The 27,774-nt window shown below is 36.5% G+C and overlaps 1 protein-coding gene across 13 annotated transcripts in view; it reads right to left on the bottom strand.

Annotated features, from left to right (window-relative positions):
• VPS13B (vacuolar protein sorting 13 homolog B) overlaps positions 1 to 27,774 on the bottom strand; it is an 805,186-nt gene that overhangs the window by 762,312 nt on the left and 15,100 nt on the right. For all 13 annotated transcript variants that reach the window (XM_070383038.1, XM_070383035.1, XM_070383034.1 and 10 more), the window contains exon 3: positions 23,431 to 23,574. In XM_070383038.1, coding sequence (XP_070239139.1) covers positions 23,431 to 23,574 — 144 coding nt within the window. The remainder of the gene's footprint in view (positions 1 to 23,430; positions 23,575 to 27,774) is intronic.

Raw genomic sequence — 27,774 nt, 5'->3', positions numbered from 1 at the left:
ATGGAGGTTGCTCAAAAAATGAAAAACAAAACTATCATATAATCTAGAAATTTCAATAGAGGGTATTTGCCTAAAGGAAACAAAAGCACTAACTTGAAAAGATATATGCACCCCAATATTCACTATACCGCTATTAATAACAGCCAAGATTTGGAAGCAACCTAAGTGTCTACTGATAGATGAATGGATACAGAGGATGTGGGACACACACACACAGTGGAATATTAGCCATAAAAAATTAAATCTTGTCATCTGCAATAACATGGGTGAATCCACACAGTATAATGCTAACTGAAATAAGTCAGATAAAGAAAAACAAATACCATATGATCTCACTTACATGTGGAATCTAAAAACAAAACAAAACAAAAAAACAAACAAGACTCGTAGATACCGAGAACAAATCATTGGTTGCCAAAGAGGAGGAAGGTAAGGGGTTGGCCAAAATAAGTGAAGGGGATTATCAGGTACCAACCCCCTAGTCATAAAATAAATAAGCCTTGGGAATGTAACATACAGCATAAAGACTATGGCCAATAGTTATGTAATAACTTTATATGGAGACAGATCATTACCAAATTTATAGTGATGGTCACTTTGTAATATAAACGACTGTCAAATCACCACATAGTACACCTGACACTAACATAATGCTGTATGTCAGTTATATTTCAATTTAAAAACGAATAAAAGAAAGCAGCCATAGACAATACTTAACTGTGTTTCAAAAAATCCTTATTTATAAAAACAGGCAGTAGGCCCATGAGCCATAAACTTTAATTACTCTTGCTTTAAAACACTTGCCTTAATAAAAAATACAGGATAAACAATAATTCAATCTGAAATTGTTTGGAATCCAATATTTTCATTATATAAGACAAAAAAAAAAAAAGACAGACTACAATATATCTAACTAATACAATATGTCTAACTAATGAGGGACTCTAAAATATCCTGGGGGAAAAGTACAAACTTTTTGCCTGGCTATAGTACTGCTAAGAAGATAAGACATTTCTACCATTATCCCTTTTATAACTAATTTCTAACAAAACAACAAATATTGACTAAGAAAAAGAAAAGCAATTTTCAGTAAGAAGATAGCCTGAAGAAAATTCTATAGACCCAAAGGAAAAGAAATATAAGACATTTCTGAAGAAAATAATACAGCAAAAAAGCACATTCTAAACATATACAAAAGAAGAAGTTAAAATTTGGCTAACATGATAAAGAAAGTAAAATGTAAAACTTACTTGGAGAAAAACAGATAGAAGAGTGGGGAAACAAAACTGGATACATCTTTCAACCCAGGGAGCATTGAGTACATAAGAAGAATACATTTTGAGACAAATTTTCAGTAAAACACAGAAATTTCTCTAGTATCATAAATACATCTCAATAATACTAATGAAGACAATTAAGATTTTATATAATTGCAGTAAAGGTTAAGAGATTTAAATTATACTCTATAATAAGAATTTTAAAATTTTATATTAGCTAAGTACTCATATGATAATGCTTCATTTCATTTTTGCTATGAAGGGGATTCTGGTAGAACTATAGTATGAGTGTGCTGCTGCTTAAAAAAAAAAAAAGGAAAAAACCTCAAGAGCCATAATGTTTACTATATCTCTGTTTAAAGAGACAATTGTTTATTTTGTATTTGAAATCCCATAAGAGTATTCTCTAAGTATTCATACTTACAGATACCTTCAACAATGGTTAAGACCAGATCTTAATACTTTAATTGTTATAGGATAACAACATATTATCTATTAAGAACTTAAAATTAATGTATAAAATAATCTTGTTTTTCAGATAATATAATCTTTAACAGGTTAGAAAAATAAGAATCACAATATTTTGCTTCTTAAACATATATCCAGTCTCTTATTGACTTTCCTTTGATGGACAGGAAAATCCAGCTAGTCAGACTGTTGTTGTTAGTCGGTCAGTTGTGTCTGACTCTGCGACCCCATCAACTGCAGCACTCCAGGCTCTCCTGTCCTTCACTACCTCCTGGAGTTTGTTCAAACTCATGCCCATTGAGTAGATGATGCCATTCAATCATCTCATCCTCTGCCACCTTTTTCTTTTGCCTTCAGTGTTTCTGAAGCATGAGTTGGCTTTTACCATCAGGTGGCCAAAGTATTGGAACTTCAGCATAAGCCCTTCAATGAATATTCAGGTTTGATTTCCTTTAGGATTGACTTGTTAGATCTCCTTATACTCCAAGAGACTCCCAAGAGTCTTCTGCAGCACCACAATGCAAAAGCATCAATTTTTAGGTGCTCTAACAACCATACATGACTACTGGAAAAACTACAGCTTTGACTATATGGACCTTTGTTGGCAAAGTGGTGTCTCTGCTTTTTAATATGCTGTCTAGGTGTGCCACAGTTTCAATTCCAAGGAGTAAGTGTCTTTTAATATCACAGTTGTAGTCTCCACTAGCAGTGATTTTGGAGACCAAGAAAATACAATCTGTCACTGCTTCTATTTCTTCCCCTTCTGTTTGCCAGGAAGTAATGGGACCAGATGCCATCATCTTGGTTTTTTGAATGCTGAGTTTCAAGTCAGCTTTTTCACTCTCCTCTTTCACCCTATCAAGAGGTTCTTTAGTTCCTCTTCACTTTCTGCCATTAGAATGATATTGTCTGCATGTCTGAGGTTGTTGATGTTTCTCTCAGCAATCTTGATTCCAGCTTGGGATTCATCCAGCCCAGCATTTTGCATGATGTTCTCTGCATAAGAGTTAAATAAGCAGGATGACATTTTATGTCATCAGTTCAGTTCAGTTCAGTCAGTCGTGTCCGACTCTTTGCGACCCCATGAATTGCAGCACGCCAGGACTCCCTGTCCATCACCAACTCCCAGAGTTCACTCAAACTCACGTCCATCGAGTCGGTGATGCCATCCAGCCACCTCATCCTCTGTCATCCCCTTTTCCTCCTGCCCCCAACCCCTCCCAGCATCAGAGTCTTTTCCAATGAGTCCACCTCTTCACATGAGGTGGCCAAAGTACTGGAGTTTCAGCTTTAGCATCATTCCTTCCAAAGAACACCCAGGGCTGATCTCCTTTAGAATGGACTGGTTGGATCTCCTTGCAGTCCAAGGGACTCTCAACAGTCTTCTCCAACACCACAGTTCAAAAGCATCAATTCTTCGGCGCTCAGCTTTCTTCACAGTCCAACTCTCACATCCATACATGACCACAGGAAAAACCATAGCCTTGACTCAACAGACCTTTGTTGGCAAAGTAGTGTCTCTGCTTTTCAGTATGCTATCTAGGTTGGTCATAACTTTTCTTCCAAGGAGTAAGTGTCTTTTAATTTCATGGCTGCAGTCACCATCTGCAGTGATTTTGGAGCCCCCCAAAAATAAAATCTGACACTGTTTCCACTGTTTCCCCATCTATTTCCCATGAGATAGATGCCATGATCTTTGTTTTCTGAATGTTGAGCTTTAAGCCCACTTTTTCACTCTCTTCTTTCACTTTCATCAAGAGGTTTTTTAGTTCCTCTTCACTTTCTGCTATAACGGTGGTATCATCTGCATATCTGAGGTTATTGATATTTCTCCCGGCAATCTTGATTCCAGCATGTGCTTCCTCCAGCCCAGTGTTTCTCATGATGTACTCTGCATAGAAGTTAAATAACCAGGGTGACAATACACAGCCTTGACGTACTCCTTTTCCTATTTGGAACCAGTCTGTTGCTCCATGTCCAGTTCTAACTGTTGCTTCCTGACCTGCATATAGGTTTCTCAAGAGGCAGGTCAGGTGGTCTGGTATTCCCATCTCTTGAAGAATTTTCCACAGTTTATTGTGATCCACACAGTCAAAGGCTTTGGCATAGTCAATAAAGCAGAAATAGATGTTTTTCTGGAACTCTCTTGCTTTTTCCATGATCCAGCGGATGTTGGCAATTTGATCTCTGGCTCCTCTGCCTTTTCTAAAATCAGCTTGAACATCTGAAAGTTCACAGTTCACGTATTGCTGAAGCCAGGCTTGGAGAATTTTGAGCATTACTTTACTAGCGTGTGAGATGAGTGCAATTGTGCGGTAGTTTGAGCATTCTTTGGCATTGCCTTTCTTTGGGATTGGAATGAAAACTGACCTTTTCCAGTCCTGTGGCCACTCATACTCCTTTCCAATTTTGAACCAGTCCATTGTTTCATGTCCAATTCTAACTGTTGCTTCTTGACCTGCATAAAGGTTTCTCAAAAGACAGGTAAGGTGGTCCGGTACTCCCATCTCATTGAGAATTTTCCACAGTTTTTTGTGATCCACACAGTCAAAGGCTTTCAAGTAATCAATGAATCAGAAACAGATGTTTTTCTGGAACTCCTTTGCTTTCTACATGATCCAATGAATGTGGGCAATTTGATCTCCAGTCCCTCTGCTTCTTTGAAACTCAGCTTGTACATCTGTAAGTTCTTGGTTCACATACTGCTGAACCCTAGCTTGAAGGATTTTGAGTATAACCTTGCTAGCCTATGATAGGATCCTAAATAACATTTTTCCCCTTTTTTCTTGGCATTGCATTTACACTGTAAATATTAGAAACATTTTACTTACAGTTAGCAATGATACTTTCTATATTCCTGTAAAACAAATACAAATCAGAGATAAATAATGGTTCTACTAAAAAAGATAACTAAACTTGAGAATGAGATCTAACTTGAGGAGATATACAGTCAGCCCAGCTGAGGCAAACAGTAAAGCATGCCTGAGCTAAACAGTGCAATAACGTTGGAGATGTGAGTCTAACCTTCAGGAAAAGTTCAACAACCAGGGAGTGCAGATCAGGACCTCTGTGTAGGCAAATGTACAAAATAACCACCAACACAAAATAACCATCAACAGGAAATGAAATTCACGCCCTAAAATTATTCCATTTCTGGACAATGTTGCAAAACTTAATTCTTCACCAATAAGATAGCAAATCTGAATACTACAGTATTAACAGTCATCTCAAACCAGAAAGTCTTTGGGCTTCCCAGGTGGTACAGTGATAAAGAATCTGCCTGCCAATCAAAGAGACACAAGAGACATGGTTCAAACCCTGGGAAGATACCCCGGAGGAAGAAATGGCAACCCACTCCAGTATTCTTGCTTGGAAAATTCCACGGACAGAGAAGCCTGGTGGGCTACAGTCCATGGGGTTTCAAAGAGTCAGACACAACTGAGAGCACACACATACAAACTAGAAAACCAAAACTTAAGATTTACTACGACTCCTAATAGATGACCACAGAACTCTGAAAGAATAATTCATTTATAGTGGTGAGGGAAGAAGCCATATTACATTGAGTTAATGAATGAGTGGATGCTGAGTAACTTGAGACAGGAAAAGACTATTAGGTCTAGAGCCTGAAAATAATAAAGTAGAATGAAGGTGGTAAAAGATAAAAAAAAAAAAAAAAAAAAGCACCTCCTATATTCAGGATACACAGTGCAAAGCCAGAGGCAAAAGTTGTTAACAGTGGGGAAAAAAAAAGAGTCCTTATCTTCAGAATATTATTTATGAAGGAGTATTTTTAAAATCAAATAATCTTTAAACTGCAAAATAATACAATGAGTAACTAATTATTTACTGGTATAAACAATGCAAGTGCTTTATATTTATTGTTCATAATCATCACAAACCTCCTATATTATTTCCATTTAACAAATGACAAAAATAAAGCTCAAAATTTTTCAACAAATAACATTAGAGTTTGTTAACAAAGTGTTTAAAGAGTTCATAAAAAGAAGCAATTACTTGAAGCTGTTTATATGTCTTCTACTAACATCTTTTCATTTTCTGTTGACCACCTTTCTCTCATTCCAACTCCTGCTATTATCCTCTTCCGAAAACAAAACAGACACAGCTGCTACTAGACAAGCCCAACCACAGGCAGATGAGACAGATAAGATCCCAAAGGTTAAATCCAGAAATAAGAATTCTTAAGCAGAGAAAGTAGAAGACTTCTTCAAACAAAGGCTCAAAGAATTTGTAGCAAGATGAAATGCACTACAAAAAATATTTTTAAAAGTTCTTTAAGCTGAACTAAAACAATGGTAGATTAAAAACTTTGATCTACATAAAGGAATGAAGAGTGTCAGAAGTAACTATGTGAGTAAAATCAACAGACACTTTCCGGTTTTTAATTTCTTAAAAATTAATTAACTGCTCAAAGCAATCGTAACTATGATGATGATAAAGACAATGATGATGACGATGTAGTCCTGGGGTCTGTAACATATACATAAGAGTTATAACAAGACTAGCATAAATGATGACAGGGAATAAAGAGAATCATACTATTGTAAAGAATACTAAAAAGAAAAAATACGTCCATTATCCATATTAGTATTCGAAAGCAGACAATGAGAAGTTAAGCGTAGGGGAGGGAGGAGGGTTCAGGATGGGGAACACAGGTATACCTGTGGCGGATTCATTTCGATATTTGGCAAAACTAATACAATATTGTAAAGTTTAAAAATAAAATAAAATTTAAAAAAAAATTCGAAAAAAAAAAAGAAGTTAAGCGTGCATATTTGTCAACCCTTGAACAACCACTAAGTAAGAAAATGAAGAACATAGCGAATACAACAATAATGAAGATAAAATGGAATGCTAAAATATATACTCAATTCAAAAGAGGCAGGAGAAAAGGAAGAAAAATTAGATGGGACAAATTATAAATAAATAAAAAGACAAACCTAAACAAACAGAAAATTACATAATATGTAAATAATCTAACACACTACAATTAACAGACAGTAACTGTTATTCAGATTAGTAAAACTCAACTATAATCTAACTACAGAAAACTAAGTTTAGATATATAGACTCAGTACAGTTTCTAAAGATATGATACCCCAAGTTTCAAAAAGAAAATCAAGGCAAAAATGAATCAATCCAAAACAAAAGAAAATTAGCAGCATCTAATTAACAAAACAAAAACCAGAGAACTGTTGCATTTTATGAATAAAAAGGGAATCTAGAGACGACCTTGTGAACCAGACCAAAATAAAAAACTAGAAGCTGCAGTCTGTGTTCTTCATTATCTTTAATGCCAGCTAACACACTGGGATGGCTTAAAGCCAACAGGGGAAGAAAGAACTTGCAACCACCAGCAAGCTGCAATGTTTCATACCAGCTTCTTTTCCCCCCCAGCATTCAGACATAGAAATTACAGAGTCCACAGCACTGAACACTATAATTAGGGTTGTACTGGCACTTCTATTACAACCCCATATTTTCATTCATAACATTCTTAGAAAGTCCTTCACAAAACTAAAGCCTTCCTTTCTTATCTCAATCCCAATTTTCCTTCTTCTTAACATAGAAGAGCTATAAGAGATCAGCTCCTACAGTTGAAAAAAATAAGTAAATAAAAGTCTTCCCAGGGATAAAATAAATACAACAGAACCCCCACACCAAAAACAACACCTAAAGTGGCAAACAAGAATTAAAACTTTCTTAATGTTAAAAAAAAATTATCAAATCAAAAATCCACCTTATACCAAGTCTGGTTTTCATGCGGCACAAATTTCAATCTTATATATGACATAACAAAAAATTCTACTATATGTATATAAAATATGGTCTTCCCTCATGGCTCAGGCAGTAAAGAATCTGCCTGCAATGCAGGAGACCCAGCTTAGACCCCTGCGTTGGGAAGATCCTCTGGAGAAGGGAATGGCTACCCACTCCAATATTTCTGCCTGGAGAACCCCATGGACAGTCCCTGGTTGTACAAAAAGTCGGACACAACTGAATAACTAAAACTTTCACTTTTATTATTTTTATATATATACACACATATATATGTGTGTATATATAAAAGAACTAGATCTTTATAACACATAGGTTTGTTTGTTTGTTTTTCCAAACATCTAACTAAAAGGAGTCCTCTTTCTACTACTTCTGATTAGGAAGCTTTAGACACAGGTAGAAGTTTAAGAAACCATGATTTCTCCTATTTCTGAATTTTTAAGGCACAGAATAGAGTTTAAGACATATTTATCTTCATTTTCATTCATCTACAAGTTATCTGTGCATGTTCGTGGCTTTTGGTTTTTTATTTCAATAATGTTTTTAAATTATTCAAGTTATTTCACCTCAAAAACAAATCGAAATTTAAAACAAAGTAAATTTTACCACCTGGTTGTTCTAAGACTACAGACAGTATTTTCATACTAAAATTAAAATCATAAGCTACATATGAGATAACATTTTTTCCTTAAAACATTCAAGAGGGCTTCCCTGATGGCTCAGTGGTGAAGAATCCATCTGCCAATTCAGGAAACATGGGTCCAATCCCTGGATCCAGGAAGATCCCACATCCCTCAGAGCAGCTGAGCCCAAACACCACAACTATTGAGTTTGTGCTCTAGAACAGGTTGGATCCCTGGGTTAGGAAGATCCCCGGGTTAGGAAGATCCCCTGGAGGTACTTCTTTTTGAATGGAAAAAAAAAATAATCCTCTGAAATAAATATGTAAAAATAATCTATTGAGAGTAACACTGACTTTGTAATTTATTCTGCTTTTTCCTTACTACAACTCTACAAATCCAATTACTGGTCTTCTTTCCACTCCTAAGTAAAAATGAAAACAATTCAAATTTCAGTATTTATTCGAGGTCCAATATGTGGAAATAAAGTAAAAATTTTCCTTAAAGTTTTCCAGTTTTGGCACAGAGATAATTGAGCAAAAACAATTAGAGGTAAATTTAACTGTCATCAGAAAGAAAGAAGTAGCAAATTAAATGTAATTTGCCTTTTTATAATCCCATCATGTACCTGGCATCATAGGAATTATGTATGCTAGAAGGCAGAACAAAAAAGTATGATGATGTCAAGCTAGATAATTTATACAGATTTCAAGAGTTTCAGTGGCATTTAATGACACATCTTTTTAACTAAGCAGGATAAACATTTAGAAATAGCTATTGCTTTACAAATGAAATGTCCTTTTACTGTATTAGATATAGCTACGCAAAAATGTCAGTACACTTCAGTTTGACAAAAATGTCAACTCTACACATAAATTAAATGTTAAAAATATTATTTGCTTTTTATCTTTACATATATAATACAAGGAAAATCCAATACCACAGAAAAATTTATGTTAATCTATTGTACACAATTCTTGATCATCTACATATCAATGCAGGGGAACAGCAGTGTTCAAATGCAATAGAATAACTAAGAGTATTTACATTTAATTTCTGATTACCTTAACTGACATTTTTTGTAGCTGTGTCTCTACCAACAAATTTGTTTATACAAATATTAAGCTTATTCAAAGTTCTCTAGAGAATATGAGAAAGCCAGAGATAAGACATAAAATTTTGTGCAATTCATCCACCAGTGGATAACTATATAAATATCAAAACTGAATTCTTCTACGGATTTTCATAAGGACAAAAGACATTTTAAAATACTGCTTGGGGTGGGGTGGGAGGGAGGGAAGTTCAGGAGGCAGGGGGAATGTATGTACATCTATGGCTAATTCATGTTGATGTGTGGCAGAAACCAACAGAACATTGTAAAGCAATAATCTTCCAATTAAAACATTAATTTAAAATATAAATAAAATATTGCTTACACTAAGTTTGAAGTAAAGGATATTCCAGTTAACCAATATACTAATGAAAATTGAGGATCAGGACTTTATTGGTAAGATAATGAAAACAGCGCTCAGAAAAATCATTATCTATTACCCAAGTCCATGAATGAACTGCTTACCATATTTATACAGATGCTATGTTAATCAAGATATTACGAATGTGGAGAAGGAAATGGCAACCCACTCCAGTATTCTTGCCTGGAGAATCCCAGGGACAGAGGAGCCTGGTGGGCTGCTGTCTATGGGGTCACAGAGAGTCAGACACGACTGAAGCAACTTAGCAGCAGCAGCAGAGGAACTACAAATAACTCAGGGAAGCTGAAATATGAGAAAAAAGAAAGTGACCCCAGAGTCTGGAAGACTGAAAAGATTGAGAAAAACTGTGAAAACAAAAGGAGGGTAGTCATTAAGAAATTTTAAGCCCAGTAGTTAAATAGTTCAGTTCAGTTCAGTCGCTCAGTCGTGTCCAACTCTTTGCAACCCCATGAACTGCAGCACGCCAGGCCTCCCTGTCTATCACCAACTCCCGGAGTTCACACAGACTCAAGTCCATCGAGTCAGTGATCCCATCCAGCCGTCTCACCCTCTAGCGTCCCCTTCTCCTCCTGCCCTCAATCAATCCCAGCATCAGAGTCTTTTCCAATGAGTCAGCTTTTCCCATGAGGTGGCCAAAGTACTGGAGTTTCAGCTTCAGCATCATTCCCTCCAAAGAAATCCCAGGGCTGATCTCCTTCACAATGGACTGGATGGATCTCCTTGCAGGCCAAGGGACTCTCTTCTCCAACACCACAGTTCAAAAGCATCAATTCTTCAGCGCTCAGCCTTCTTCACAGTCCAACTCTCACATCCATACATGACCACAGGAAAAACCATAGCCTTGACTAGATGGACCTGTTGGCAAAGCAGTGTCTCTGCTTTTCAATATGCTATCTAGGTTGGTCATAACTTTTCTTCCAAGGAGTAAGCGTCTTTTAATTTCATGGCTGCAGTCACCATCTGCAGTGATTTTGGAGCCCCCCAAAAATAAAATCTGACACTGTTTCCACTGTTTCCCCATCTATTTCCCATGAAGTGATGGGACCAGATGCCATGATCTTCGTTTTCTGAATGTTGAGCTTTAAGCCCACTTTTTCACTCTCTTCTTTCACTTTCATCAAGAGGTTTTTTAGTTCCTCTTCACTTTCTGCCATAAGGGTGGTGTCATCTGCATATCTGAGGTTATTGATATTTCTCCCGGCAATCTTGATTCCAGCTTGTGTTTCTTCCAGTCCAGCGTTTCTCATGATGTACTCTGCATATAAGTTAAATAACCAGGGTGACAATACACAGCCTTGACGTACTCCTTTTCCTATTTGGAACCAGTCTGTTGCTCCATGTCCAGTTCTAACTGTTGCTTCCTGACCTGCATACAGATTTCTCAAGAGGCAGATCAGGTGGTCTGGTATTTCCATCTCTTGAAGAATTTTCCACAGTTTATTGTGATCCACACAGTCAAAGGCGTTGGCATAGTCAATAAAGCAGAAATAGATGTTTTCCTGGAACTCTCTTGCTTTTTCCATAATCCAGTGGATGTTGGCAATTTGATCTCTGGCTCCTCTGCCTTTTCTAAAACCAGCTTGAACATCAGGAAGTTCATGGTTCACATATTGCTGAAGCCAGGCTTGGAGAATTTTGAGCATTACGTTACTAGCGTGTGAGATGAGTGCAATTGTGCGGTAGTTTGAGCATTCTTTGGCATTGCCTTTCTTTGGGATTGGAATGAAAACTGACCTTTTCCAGTCCTGTGGCCACTGCTGAGTTTTCCAAATTTGCTGGCATATTGAGTGCAGCACTTTCACAGCATCATCTTTCAGGATTTGGAATAGCTCAACTGGAATTCCATCACCTCCACTAGCTTTGTTTGTAGTGATGCTTTCTAAGTCCCACTTGACGTCACATTCCAGGATGTCTGGCTCTAGGTCAGTGATCACACCATCATGATTATCTGGGTCGTGAAGATCTTTTTTGTACAGTTCTTCTGTGTATTCTTGCCAGCTCTTCTTAATATCTTCTGCTTCTCTTAGGTCCATACCATTTCTGTCCTTTATCGAGCCCATCTTTGCATGAAGTGTTCCCTTGGTATCTCTAATTTTCTTGAAGAGATCTCTAGTCTTTCCCATTCTGTTGTTTTCCTCTATTTCTTTGCATTGATCACTGAGGAAGGCTTTCCTATCTCTTCTTGCCATTCTTTGGAACTCTGCATTCAGATGCTTATATTTTTCCTTTTCTCCTTTGCTTTTCCCTTCTCTTCTTTTCACAGCTATTTGTAAGGCCTCCCCAGACAGCCATTTTGCTTTTTTGCATTTCTTTTCCATGGGGATGGTCTTGATCCCTGTCTCCTGTACAATGTCACGAACCTCATTTCATAGTTCATCAGGCACTCTATCTATCAGATCTAGGCCCTTAAATCTATTTCTCACTTCCACTGTATAATCATAAGGGATTTGATTTAGGTCATACCTGAATGGTCTAGTGATTTTTCCTACTTTCTTCAATTTAAGTCTGAATTTGGTAATAAGGAGTTCATGATCTGAGCCACAGTCAGCTCCCGGTCTTGTTTTTGTTGACTGTATAGAGCTTCTCCATCTTTGGCTGCAAAGAACATAATCAATCTGATTTCGGTGTTGACCATCTGGTGATGTCCATGTGTATAGTCTTCTCTTGTGTTGTTGAAAGAGGGTGTTTGCTATGACCAGTGCATTTTCTTGGCAAAACTCTATTAGTCTTTGCCCTGCTTCATTCTGTATTCCAAGGCCAAATTTGCCTGTTACTCCAGGTGTTTCTTGACTTCCTACTTTTGCATTCCAGTCCCCTATAATGAAAAGGACATCTTTCTCGGGTGTTCAGTTTACATTTTAGAAACATCACGCCCAGAGAGACGTATCAATGAGGACTAAAATAGATATATGCAAAAGAGATAACGTAACAGTAAAGTCCAGAGTAGGACAAATAACTGGATATAAGGGATGTAGAAAGTTCAGCATGACTTCAGGGGTGCTAGTTTGGATTAAAGGTAAAAAGTGAAATTTTTCACTGAAATAGGAAATATATAAGGAAGAAGAGATTTGAGGTTTAAAATAAAATTCAGTTTGAAACATCCTATGGAGATATAAGTGAAGGTCCATTTTGCTCTTGGTCTTGGAGCTCACGGGTTGGGGGAAGAGACTGGACCCTAAAATAGTATTTTATGAATAAACAGCATATAATAATTAAATCTACTAGGGAATAAAATGATCCAAGGAGAGGCAAGGACTAAAATAATGAAAGCCTAAGAAACTCCAATTAAAACTCTGGGATGGGTAGCAGAAATGAAGCCACAAGAAGAGCCAGAGAAAAGGTAGAGAGAGATAGGAAGAGAACCACAAAAGCCACAAAAATGAAGTTTCCAAAAAGAGACTAAAAAGCAAAGATTTTGCAACAATGATATTATTAATGACCTCTGCCAAAATGTTTATAATGGCATCATGGAGGCAGATTCAGTGAAGAGGTATAAATATTAAGTCATAAATTAAAAAGGAATGGAAGAACATCTAGATTAGAAACAAACAAAACTCTATTTGTATTAATAGTTGAGATGATTGTTAGAAAACAATTATAAGAAATCTACCAAAAAAACCCTCCTGTAATTAACAAAGGAAGCAAAGTTGTAGAACACAAGATCAATACAGAAAAGTCAACTGCATAACGTAACAACAAATAACTGGAAATGAAAATAAAAACCACAATAACATTTATAAATACTCCAAAGAAAATAAAATATTTAGCTATAAATCTAGTAAAACATATACAGGATCCACAGGCTGGAAAAACAATGCTGATGAAAGAAATCAAAGAAAATCTAAGTAATTGAAGAAACATACTGTGCTCATGGATTAGAAGACAACAGGGTAAAGATGTCAATTCTCCCCAAACCGTTCTGCACATTTAAGGCAATTTCGGCCAAACCTACAACAAGCCTATTCTAAAATTTGGAAAGAAAAGACTATTTCTAATAGAAACAATTTTGAAAAAGAATATATGCAGAGTATATTATGTGAAATGCCAGGCTAGATTAATCACAAGCTGGAATCAACATTGCTGGGAAACATATAAACAACTTCACATATGCAGACGATACCACTTTAACGACAGAAAGTGAGGAGGAGTCAAAAAGCCTCTTGATGAGGGTAAAAGAGAGTCAAAAAGCTGGCTTAAAACTCAACATTCAAAAACAAAGGTCATTGCATCCAGTCCCATCATTTCATGGCAAACAGATGGGGGAAAAGTGGAGACAGTGACAGATTTTATGTTCTTGGGCTCCAAAATTACTGTGGATGGTGACTGCAGCCACGGAATTAAAAGACACTTGCTGCTTGGAAGGAAAGCTATGACAAATCTAGACAGCATATTAAAAAGCAGAGACATCACTTGGCCAACAAAGGTCCATCTACTCTAATTTATGGTATTGCAGTCTCGGAGAAGGCAATGGCACCCCACTCCAGTACTCTTGCCTGGAAAATCCCATGGATGGAGGAGCCTGGAAGGCTGCAGTCCATGGGGTCGCTAGGAGTCGGACACAACTAAGTGACTTCACTTTCACTTTTCACTTTCATGCATTGGAGAAGGAAATGGCAACCCGGTCCAGTATTCTTGCCTGGAGAATCCCAGGGATGGGGGAGCCTTGTGGGCTGCCCTCTGTGGGGTCACATAGAGTCGGACACAACTGAAGCGACTTAGCAGCAGCAGTAGTCATGTACCGATGTGAGAGGTGGACCATAAAGAAGGCTAAACACCAAAGAATTGATGCTTTTGAATTACGGTGCTGGAGAAGACTCTTGAGAGTCCACTGGACTGCAAGATCAAACCAGTCAATCCTAAAGGAAATCAACCCTAAGTATTCATTGGAAGGACTGATGCCAAAGGCTGAAGCCTCAATACTTTGGCCATCTGATGCAAAGAACCGACTCTCTGGAAAAGACCCTGATCCTGGGAAAGATTGCAGACAAAAGGAGAAGGGGACAGCAGAGGTTAGATAGCATCAGTGACTCAATGGACATGAATCTGAGCAAACTCTGGGAGATAGTGAAGGACAGAGAAGCCTGCCATGCTTCAGTCCATAGGGTCACAAAGAGTCAGACACAACTTAGCAACTGAACAACAACAACAGTAGGAGGACTCACTCTTACTAATGCTAACCCTATAATAATCAAGACAGTATGTTACTGACATAGGAATAGATGTATTAATCATACAGACAGTGTAGGAAACCTAGAAACAGACTCAAATACACCCAACTGATTTTTGACAAAATGGTAAAAACAATCAATGGAGGAGGTGCAATCTTTTCACACATGGTACTGAAACCAGTGAATATCCACAGGCAAAAAGATGAATGTCAAACTAAACTTCATACTTTATATTAAAATTAACTCAAAATGGATCACAGATTTAAAAGTAAAACTATAAAATTTCTAGGAAAAACCACATAAGAACTTTAAGATATTGGGCTAGGGAAAGAACTCTTAGATCTGACATTGAAACCAAAGTGCATAAAAGGAAAAATTAATAAATTGGACCTAATCAAAACCTAAACTTTTCACTCTGCAAAAGACCTTGTTAAAAGCATGAAGAGACAAATTACTGAGAGAAACTATTTGCAAATCACATATCTGACACAGACAAATCTTATATCTAGAATATATAAAGAACTCTCAAAACACTGAGAAAATAAATTAAAAAATAAGCATAAGACAAGAACAAATATTTCACTAATATATATGGCAAATAAACATATGATAAGGTGTTCAACATCATTATCCATATAAAAAATACCAATTAAAACCACAATGAGGGACTTCCCTGTTGTCCAGTGATTAAGAATCTGCCTGTCAATGCAGGGGACAGAAGTTGAATCCCTGGTCCGGGAAGATCCCACATGCCTCAGGGCAACTAAGCCCATGCACCACTACTACCAATCCCTACCAGTCCCATTTGTCACAACCACTGAAGCCTGCATGCCCTAGAGCCTGTGCTGTGTGATGTGACAAAAGCAGCCACTGCAATGAGAAGGCTTAGCCCCTGCTCACCACAACTAGAGAAAGCCCTCATGTGGCAATGAAGACCCAGTGCAGCCAAAAATAAAAAAACTTTTTAAAACACAATAAATCGTTACTACATACTTATCAGAATGACTAAAATTAAAAACAGTGATAATAACAAATGCTAGCGAGGATACAGAAAAACTGGATCACTTATACACTGGTCACAGGAATGAACAGCGGGTATAGTCACACTGGGAATCAGTTTAAACAATTATTTTTAAAAATAAAAATGAAATTACTATAGGACCCAGCAATAGCATACTTGGGCATCTATCCCAGAAAAATAAAAACTTATGTAGGCATAGAAATTTGTACACAAATGTTCACAGTAGCTTTATCTCTAATAACAAAAACTAGAGAGTACCAAACCGTTGTTCAATGGATAAACGGTAAATCTGTGGTATATCCATACAGAATATTGCTCAGCAATAAAAAGGAGCAAGCCATTGATACACAGCAACTTAGTTTTGAACTTTAAGGGATTTATATTAAGTGAAAAAATCTACACTCAGAATATTACATACTATGATTCCATTTATATTTGTTATTCTTGAAATAAAATTACACAAAATGAGGAAAGGTTAGTGGTTGCTAGGGATCAACAGGTAGGGAAAATGATAGTACAGTAAAAATGAGGCAGCACAAGGAAGCTTTGTTGTGATGATATACTTTTGTATCTCAATCACGGTGGTGGCAGTTTCACAAAATGACACGTGATAAATGCAAAAAAAAAAAAGAAAAGGCAGCCAAACGAACTGAAGATATGCGCAAACAACATAACCAATAAAGGTTAATACTCAAGATATACAAAGAATTTATACAACTTAACATCAAAAACAACAAACAACCCAATTAAAAAAAATAGGCAGAGAACCTGGAAAATTTTTCAAAGAAGATATAAAGATTGCCAATAGACACATGAAGAAATGCTTCACATCACTAATTATCAGGGGAATGAAATTAGCAAATCCACAATGAGATATCGCCTCACACCTGTCAGAATGGTTATGATCAAAAAGACAACAAGTAACAAGAGTCAGTGAGGATGTGCAGAAAAGAGAACCTTTAAGGACTGTTGTGAATATTAGCTGATACACCCATCACAGAAAACAAAAAGGAGGTTCCTCAAAAAATTAAACTACCATATGATCCAGCAAGTCCACTCTTCCAAAGAAGAATAGTTTCCCAAAGAAAACAAAACACTAATTTGAAACAATATATGCACCCCTGTGTTCACTGTAACATTATTTCCAATGGCCAAGATAGGGAAGAAACCTAAGTGTCCATCAAAAAAATGAATGGATATAGAAAATGTAGTATATACATACATATATACACACACAATGAAATATTACTCAGCCATAAAAAAAAAAGAAATCTTGCCAAATGCCAACACAGACAGACCTAGAAGGCATTATGCTAAATGAAATAAATCAGAGAAAGATAAACACCATATGATTTCACTTACATGTGGAATCCAAAAACACAACAAATTAACAAATATAATAAAATTGAAACAGATGCATAAATACAAAGAACAAACAGATGATTGCCAGAGGGGTGGGATTTGGGGGAAAGAAGGTAAGATAGATAAAGAGGTATAGATTTCTAGTTATAAAATAAATCAAGGGGATATAATGTACAGCATAGGGTATATAATCAGTAATATTGTAAAAACTTTGTATGGTGACAGACAGTTGAGACTCATCCTGTGATCTTTCTGTAACATACAAAAATACTGAATCACTATGTTGTCCATCTGAAACTAACACTGCAAGTTATAGTTCAAATAAAAATAATTAAATTAAAAAATACACATGAAAGTATAAATCTCACTGGTAAAGGTAAATACAGTACAAATATAGTATAGTACAAATACAGTAAATGTAGTGGATTAATTACCTATAAAGCTGTAATGTATGAAGGTTAAAAGACAAAAGTAGTAAAAAGATCACTATAACTAGAATAATTAAGTTGAGGGATACACAAGATAAAAAGATGTAAAACGTGACATCAAAAACATTAACATGAGGGTAGGTAAAAGGTAGTGCTTTTAGAATGTATTCAAACACATGTTACCAACTTAAAACAGGTTGCTATAAACATATGCTGTTATACACAAGACTCATGGTAACCACAAAGCAAAAACCTACAGCAGATAAAGAAAAAATGAAAGGAAAAGGAAAGTGAAGTCGCTCAGTCGTGTCCAACTCTTTTCGACCCCATGGACTGTAGCCTATCAGGCTCCTCTGTCCATGGGATTTTCCAGGCAATAGTACTGGAGTGGATTGCCATTTCCTTCTTCAGGGGATCTTCCCGATCCAGGGATGGAACCCAGGTCTCCTGCATTGTCAACAGACGCTTTACCATCTGAGCCACCAGGGAACGAACTGAAAGGAAGTATTCAAATCACAAATGAAGAGGAAGAAAAAAAGGAAAAACTACAAAACAGCCAGAAAAAAACTAACAAAATGGCATTCAAATGTAAATGGACTAAATTCTCCAATCACAAGAAATAGTGTTGAAAGGATAAAAAACAAGACCTAACGATATGCTGCCTACAAGAAATTCACTTCAAATATAAGGACACACACAGACTGAAAGTGAAGGGATGGAAAAAGCTATTCCATGTAAATAGAAACAAAAAGCAAGCGGGGGTAGTTATGCTTTCATCAGACAAAATAGACTTTAAAACAAAGGCAGTAATTAGAAAAAAGGGCCTTACCTAGTGATAAGGGGTCAATCCAACAAGAATATGTAACATTTGTAAATATTTATACACCCAACATAAAGGGATTCCCCAGTGGAAGTAAAGATGCTACCCATCATTTATAGGGAACTCTGCCTCATTTTTCATAGAAAGAATTTACAGACAAAATCTAAACTATACTATCTGCTATCAACATCACCACCATCACTAACCTATAGCAGCACAAGTGAGGGAATCAGTAATAGTACCATAAATTCCACAACCTGAGTCAGCAATTCTGTTTTCCCTTCATTTCTGAAAAGGTAGTTGTTTTAGTCCATTTGGGCTGCTGTTAATGGCACCCCACTCCAGTACTCTTGCCTGGAAAATCCCATGGGCGGAGGAGCCTGGTGGGCTGCAGTCCATGGGGTCGCTAACAGTCGGACACAACTGAGCAACTTCACTTTGACTTTTCACTTTCATGCATTGGAGAAGGAAATGGCAACCCACTCCAGTGTTCTTGCCTGGAGAATCCCAGGGACAGGGGAGCCTGGTGGGCTGCCGTCTATAGGGTCACACAGAGTCCGACACGACTGAAGGGACTTAACAGCAACAGCAGCAGCAACAGAACACCACTGATTGGGTAGCTAAAAAACAATAGAAATTTATTTCTCATACTTCTCATAGGCTAAGAAGTCTAAGGTCAAAGTGCCAACATGGTCTGGTGAGGGCCCTTTATCTGGTTGTCACTGTGTTCTCATATGGCAGAAGGGGTAGCGATCTCTCTAAAACCTCTTTTAAAAAGCACTAACTGAATTCATGAGGTCTCCACTGTCATGATTTTCAAAGCCCTACCTCTTAATATACCACTATCTTTAGGGATTAGGATGTCAACACATGAATTTTGAGAGGACATTCAAACCATGGCAGCAGTCAACCAGATTAAACTAGCTTCAGATAAGAGAATTAGAGTGTTAAAAAAAAAAAAAAAAGACATGTAAATATTGTTAATAGACTTACCAAAACTTCCTCTAGCCTAATAGTGCACAGGCTTCAAGGACAAGATATGATACTCCTCTATTCTCTTAGCAACTATCTAAGCCAATAACCAATGTCTACTGCATGAAAACATTCAAGGAAAAAGAACAGGCAAGATTGCTCTGCAACTCCAAGCACTAACCAGGATTTAAAAGCATATACATTAACCCAAATCCTAGTTCTTTATCTCGCCTTAAATGGTATCTTAAAAGTTTGATTTAGGTTCAGAAGATTTTTTTAAATTTCGCTTTTAGGAATAGCAAGTATCACTTATATAAACACCTTGCAAATGGTTACATTTAACAGGTCAAAAGATTTTGAGATTTTACTTTCTAGGTGGCACAAAGAGCAGAATAAAGAAGTACTTTAAAAACAGACTACTCGCCTTACATTGAAGGAGGTTTTTTTTATTATAAACACAATGAACAGAGAAAGCATACACAATCAAATAGAGGAACTATGTAGCAAGTCTTGTATTTTACAGATGAGGTCCATAGAAGATAAATAAGAATATGCAAAAGAAGAGAAGCATATGCTGCTGCTGCTGCTAAGTCACTTCCGTCGTGTCCGACTCTGTGCGACCCCATAGACAGCAGCCCACCACGCTCCCCCGTCCCTGGGATTCTCCAGGCAAGAACACTGGAGTGGGTTGCCATTTCCTTCTCCAATGCATGAAAGTAAAAAGTGAAAGTGAAGTCGCTCAGTCCTGTCTGACTCTGTTCGACCCCACGGACTGTGTAGCCCACCAGGCTCCTCCGCCCATGGGATTTTCCAGGCAAGAGTACTGGAGTGGGGTGCCTTTCAATGTAAATTACTGGTAAGGTTTTCAACCTTGAGCTGTATGCTGGTTCCACACGTATTTTTTAGACTAGACTAGAGTGGACAAAAACAGCTAAATAAATAAAACAAATCAGACCTGGATCACTAATGATGATGTGTCATGAATCAAATTCTGTGTCTTGAGTCCAAAAAAGAAAAATAAAAACAGTTTCAAGTCTGCAGGATCTAAAGGTGAGTATAACTAACACAGACCTATCTCTCAGCGTGAATAACAAATAATGCTTTCTAAGTGAAATATCAATATATTAAAATAATTCAGAGTGAACATCAAGATGACTTTACCTAACACACAACTTAGTCACCTTCACATCAAAAAAAAACTCTATAATTAAAAATGATCAGAGACATGTTAAGGCAGTATAACTATCCCTGGAGTCACAATTATAAATCTTTTTTCCTAAGTAGTTTGCAGAGATTACATATCTTGCAATGCTTTTCAGTGCACTGACAGGTTAAAATAAAATCAACAAATGTTAGAATTTAATTGAACTTTACAAACTGCACATGCCTTTTTATCAAGAAATTTAGCAATATTTTTATAATGATTTCTAAATAAACCTCAGATTTCTTTCAAATTTTATTACTTTCTCATATATTAATAGTATTTTCAGCAGACTCATATCTGTAACTCTAAAAGGCCCCTTCATTTTACCTACTATCCCATGTTAATTTTATTTAGGAAGTATTTTCTTCATTATGCATTTGTAATAATTAGAAATAATATAAGTCAAATATGAGCTTACTCAATTTTACTAGTACATATATGATTTTTTAACTTAATTTCCTATTATACTAATCAAAGCTTAAAATAGGAAAATAAACTATTTTAAAATGTTTCCTCCATAATAATTTCACTAAAAAATTAACACCAGGGATGTCCCTGGTGGTCCAGTGGTTAAGAGTCTTGTGTTTCCACTGCAGATGGCCAGGGTTCGATCCCTGGTTGGGCAACTAAGATCCTGCATACTTCAAGGCACAGTCAAAAAAAAAAAAAAAAATTAATTCTAATCACCAGTATAAACTGAAGCATAACTCTCCAGGGGTGCACACTGCTGAATAATTTGTCCAAATGTCAACTGCAATTTTCAAAAATCCCTTCAAGCTCAAAATTTTAAACATCTGTAAAAAATACTTGTTTTGAGAGTGGTTTACACTCATGACACTTGACCTTTTGCTGTACACACCACAAAATTCAAGTCTCAAATACCACACAAGCAGGAAATCTGATCATTCCTGCAGTAGCCATATGCATGGTCCAATATCAAATATTAGTTCTAGGTTACGCTAAGTCATGTGTTACAAATCTTCTACTGAAACCTCTATAATTAGTTGTAATTTGCCTCTTTTAAAATGTGTTTCTTATGGGACATCTGGCCTTGAAAGTTCCACCTTCCCATTGAAAAAATACTTAAGTGTCTGGATTTTTTTTTCCACTTAATATAGAACACTGCATGGGTGGTATGACAAAGTCCAGACTTCTTAAAAAAATTAAATTTCAAGAACATAATGATTAAGAACCATTTAAGTATTACTAAATATAAATGTGGACTTCCCTGGTGGCTCAGACGGTAAAGCGCCTGTCAAATAAAATTTTGTTGCCCATAACTATCTATATCTCAAATATTTAAAGTTCACAAAATAGATTTTAATGAGAGTACAGCAGTGACACACTCATTTCCAGGAATTTACACTAGTTAAGTTGAAATGGAAAATAAAGGTTCAGAATTAAGAGATTTAAAAAAAGTTTGAGCCCAGTGAGTTCATATGGCACTCAAAGTTATCTACTTCAAGAAGGAAATGATCTTACCAATTTATAAATAGCCTTAACTCATTTCACAGAGATTAAAATTTAACAATACTCATCGATTCACTTGGTTCTAGAAACCCTTCCTTAAAACTGAAAATTAAATATGGGCTAAGGAATAAGTCATAAAAATGAAAGACTAAGACACTGCTTTTATACAGGATAAAAGTGGAAAAATCCATCACAACATCCTGCAGTCCAAACCTGTTTGCTTCCTAAATTAGAAAATTTTTCATACAAACTCCTTAAAATCAGTATTATACCTTAATAAAAAAAAAAAAAAAACACTGAAATGAAATGTAACATGGGTCAGAGAAGAAATAAGTCCAAAATATCAGTTTCTAATGACAAAATTTCAAAGATATAGTGAAATTTGGTACGAAGGTAAATTCAATATATTTTCATCTTCTCAAAATATAACTTTAAAACATTTCATCTCATTTAGAAATGTCATGTAAGGAAATAAAAATCATACAGATCCTCTCAAAGTTCAAAAACCTTCACCTAAAAATTGAACACAATCAGGCCCCATTTCTTATAGATATAGGTAATAAGCAATAAGCATAATCCCTATTAAAGCTATGACTAGATTAAGTAAGATTAATATGAAAATAACTGCTAGGATGTTTTATCCAAATTTAAGAAAACTCTTTTGCAATTAATTATGTTACTTTCATAGTTATGTTAAAAAAAAAAAAAATTAAGGGTGGAACCTCCCTGGTGATTGAGTCTGCCTTCCAGTGCAGGGGACGTATACTCAATCCCTGATGGGGGAACTAAGATCTACATGCCACAGGACAACTAAGCCCACGTGGCACAACTGCTGAGCCTGCAACAGAGAGCCAGCGAAGCCAAAAACAGAAAAGTTAAGTGTATAAGCTAAGATTTGTTTATGTAAAAGCTGGCCTATTCTACAAGTTAAAGAAATAACAATTATTAATAACTATTAAATTGGTCAGGGCTTCTCTGGTGGCTCAGTGGTAAAGAATCTGCCTGCCAATGCAGGAGACACAGTTTCGACCTCTGATCCAGTAAGATCCCATAGGCAGCTGAGCAACTAGGCTCACGCACCACAACTACTGAGCCTGCGCTCTAGAGCCCAGGAGCTGCAACTGCTGGAGGCCACACACCCTAGGGCCTGGGCTCCACAACAAAAGAAGCCCGTCACAATGAGAAGCCTGCTCCCCACAACTAGAGAGTAGCCCCAGCTCGCCACAACTAAAGAAAGCGGACTCACAGCAATGAAGACCCAGAACAGCCCCCCAAAATAAAGCATTTTAATTGGTTAACATAAACAAGTAGGTTCAATAATTTCTTACCTGTATTCCATCTTTAAGTTTCAAAATGCATTCCATTGTGTTGATGGTAATTACCACTGGTTCTGAACCCAGTTTTGTCCATGGTACGTGGATCCTCAGTTCATGAATATGTCCACTTAAAAAAGTGAATGGTAATTTCAATTCCTTAAAACACAAAACATTAAATAAAGTTTAGTAAGAGCTTAATATTTTTTTTCATTCTAATATCCAAAATACTTTCTGAAAAGAGAAAATTTCCAACACAAAAATATTCTAGGGAGGGTGGGATGAACTGAGAGTAGCACTGACATGCATGTACTACCACCTGTAAAACCGCTAGCTGGCGGGGGGCCACTGTGCAGCACTCGGAAGGGGGACAATCCAGTGGGGTGGGAGGGAAACTCCAGACGGAGAGGATACAGATATATACTTAGAGCTGGGTTACACTGCTGTACAGCAGAAACCAACACAACATTATAAAGCAATTACCCTCCAATTTAAAAAAATATAAAAAGCAATAAATTTAATCATATAACAAAAAAAAATTCAGGGAATTACTGTTCATCAAAAAGCAGCATCAAATAACTTGCTAAATTATAGTTACTGATGAGCTACAAAAACGTATTGTGCAAGTTACATTTAATAAGGCACTTAACCTGTCAAGGCCTCTGTTTCTTATTTTGCTAAATGGAAATGATAACAGAACAGGATTTTAGGGCAAGATGAAAGAGGGGAACTGAATTAAAGAAAGGAGAATGACCTGACAAAATAAACACTGATCAACTTTGAAAAAAAAAAAAGTCTCGAACTTTACCTAAAGATTATACCTAGAAACTATATGATCATAAATTTTAAATGTTTTATAACTGTTCCATTATTAAAAACATTAGAAATGAAAACACAAAGGTTACCACAACCACTTCATACTAAATCATTTCACCTTCAGATAAAATGTTATAAACCAAAAAAGAAAAAGTAAAAATAAATTGCATTTGAACTGTATTTCAGTCACATTATTGTAACTATTTGTGAAAGTTAAAATAAATACTAAGCTGTTCCTTCATCCAAGAAGTATCCACCTTGGTTTAGCAACACAGCAGTAATGTAGCTAAACATACATATACAGACAGTACAGCAAAATGGTTAAGACCAATAAATCTGGAACCAGCACAAGTGGATTTAATCCTACACCTGCTACTTACCAGCACAATGACAAGAGGCAACTTGTACTACATCTCTGCATCTCAGTTTCTTTATCTAATGGATAATAGTAGTGTGTTTGGGGATTAAATCAATTAATTTACATAAAGTACTTAGGACACTGTCTTCCTCAAAGGCCATCAATATAAAGACACTATCTATTACTACAAATGTATAAGCCTCTTTTATGTCAACAAGCTTATTAAAGAGCAGAATACAAAAAATCTATTGATATTTCTACTATTCTAGCAGAATGTCATGATTTTTTTAACAGTTCTCAATATTTCATTAATTTTAAAGATGCAGTAATTTCTCTAAGCATTGATCAATGGGAGAGATTATATTTTGATCAGTGTCTATAATGAATACCATGTTAATGAGCACTTACTGTATACCAGGCACTGTTTTAAGTACTTTACTCGCATGCAATATTTAATCTTTGTCAGAGAAAGCAATGGCAACTCACTTCAGTACTCTTGCCTGGAAAATCCCATGGACGGAGGAGCCCGGTAGGCTGCAGTCCATGGGTTCACGAAGAGTCGGACACGACTTGAGCGACTTGACTTTCACTCTTCACTTTCATGCATTGGAGAAGGAAACAGCAACCCACTCCAGTGATCTTGCCTGGAAAATCCCAGGGACAGGGGAGCCTGGTGGGCTGCCATCTATGGGGTTGCACAGAGTCGGATACGACTGAAGCGACTTAGCAGCAGTAGCAGCAGCAAGAACCCCAAAAAGTAAATACTATTATACCCACTTTATAGATTAAAAAAAAAAATCTGAGGCACAGAAAGGTCAAATAACTTTCAAAAATAACTCATCTTAGAGAGACATGATTCAAAACTGGATATTATTATGCCGGAGCCCTTGTTCTTAAAACTACACTGCATCTAACTTCCTTTATGAGCAACAAGTACACTTCCATTGGTTATACATTCATTTGGATAATGTTTCAATGACATTTCCAAAATCTGAGGCACAGAAAGGTCAAATTACTTTCAAAAATAACTCATCTTAGAGAGCCATGACTCAAAACTGGAAATTATTATGCCAGAGCCCTTGCTCTTAATGAAACTACATTACACCTAACTTCCTTTACGAGCAACGAGTACATTTCCATTGGTTATACATTCATCTGGATAATGTTTCAATGACATTTCCATCTCTACCCCTGAGGTGTGTAACAATGATATATTCATGCAATGACTACCAAAACTTGCAATCTATGGGCAAAATTGGATTTTCCTAGGAGAAGTTAAAAGACACCTAAACCAAACTCAAGACCTTGTTATCACCAGAATACTACTAATCTTATCTGAATGACTAATTCAGTGTTAACATAAGGGACAATATTCTATATTAAAACATGGAATTTTGAATCACATGGCCCATGCTGGTAATCCAACTGAAGTTCACTTATTAATCAACTCACTATAAGCAAGATCATTTCCATTTCCTCATCTCAGAGTTGCTGTGATAAACAAATGGGAACATTTATGCCTTATAAAAGGCAAAAGAAAATGTTGACTGTTAAAACAAGTAGGTCATCCTAAGGTAGCCAAAAGAAATGATTTTCTTTTCATTCTTTTTCATTCTTAAAATATATTGTACAACTTAAAAATATTTTATTTACTTGGAATTACTCAGGAAAACAATGCATCCCTAAAACAGAATATCTATGGCCACACAAAGGAATTGAATAGCTCTCATAAATCACATTGTAGAAAGACTATTACAAAATATCCTCACAGAAAAAAAAAAAAAAGGGATACTTTAAAAATGAATGTAACAGGGCCCAAAAGCAAAAATAGATGAACAGGACTATACCAAACCTAAAAACCTCCAGAAAGCAAAGAAAACACTCAGCAAAACAGAAAGGCAATCATATGGGAGAAACAGAAACTATCTGAGAAGGGTTTAAAATCTAGACGACATGAACTACAGCAACTCAACAACAAAAAAATAACCAAATTTTTAAAATGGGAAATTGACTTGAGTATCAATTTTCAAAAGAACACAGACAAAAGGCCAACAAAGAGGAAAAAATGCTCACCATCATTAATCAGAGAAATACAAATCAAAACCAGAATGACAGGGCTTCCCTACGTGATTCAGTGGTAAAGAATCTACCTGCCAATGCAGGAGACACAGGTTTGATTCCTGGTCCAGAAAGATGTCACAGACCAAGGAGCAACTAAACCCACGTGCCACAACTACTGAAGCTCGTGTGCCCTAAACCCTGTGCTCTGCAACAAGAAAAGCCACTGCAATGAGAAGGCCGTGCACCACTACTGAAGAGTAGCCTCCACTCACCCAACTAGACAAAAGCCTGAGTAGCAACAAAGACCCAGCAAAGGCAAAAATAAATAAATGAAATTATTTTTTAAAAAACCCACAATGGCAGATTTCCCTGGTGGTCCAATGGTTAAAAATCTGCCTGCCAATGAAGGCGACAGGAGTTTCATCCCTGGTCCGAGAAGACTCCACATGCTGCAGTGAAACTAAGCCCATGCACCACAACTACTGAGCTCGTGTGCTGCAAAAGGAAAAGCCACCCCAGTGAGGAGCCCACACACTGCAACTAGAGCAGCCGCCACTTCTCTTGCCTCAACTAGAGAAAGCAGCATTCAGCAACGAAGACCCACTGCAGCCATAAATCAATTACATTAAAAACCATAATGACATATCATCTCACATCTGTTAGCAGGGCCCCTATCAAAAAAAAAAACAAGAACAAAAACAAACAAAAAAAAAAACCCACCACCACAGAAAGTAATGTGTGGTAAGTATATAAAGAATGTGTAACCCTTGTGCACTGTTGCTTAAAAGGTAAAATGGTACAACCACTACAGAAAATAGTACGGAGATTATTCAAACAATGAAAAACAGAATTACCATATAATCCAGCAGTCTCAGTTCTGAGTACACAATAAAAAGAAACCAAAAGCAGGATCTTGAAAACATACTTGTACAACCATGTTTTTTGCAGCATTATTCACAATAGTCAAGAGGTTACTACAACCTGATGTCCACTGAAAGATAAGGATAAAGAAAATGTGGTATATACATATAATGAAAAAAGAATTCATTTGAATCAGTTCTAATGAGGTGGATGAAACTGGAGCCTATTATACAGAGTGAAGTAAGCCAGAAGGAAAAACACCA

This window comes from Bos mutus, chromosome 14, assembly GCF_027580195.1.
Source record: "Bos mutus isolate GX-2022 chromosome 14, NWIPB_WYAK_1.1, whole genome shotgun sequence".
Classification (NCBI taxonomy): Eukaryota; Metazoa; Chordata; class Mammalia; order Artiodactyla; family Bovidae; genus Bos; species Bos mutus.
This window is presented reverse-complemented; position numbering and strand designations above follow the sequence as displayed.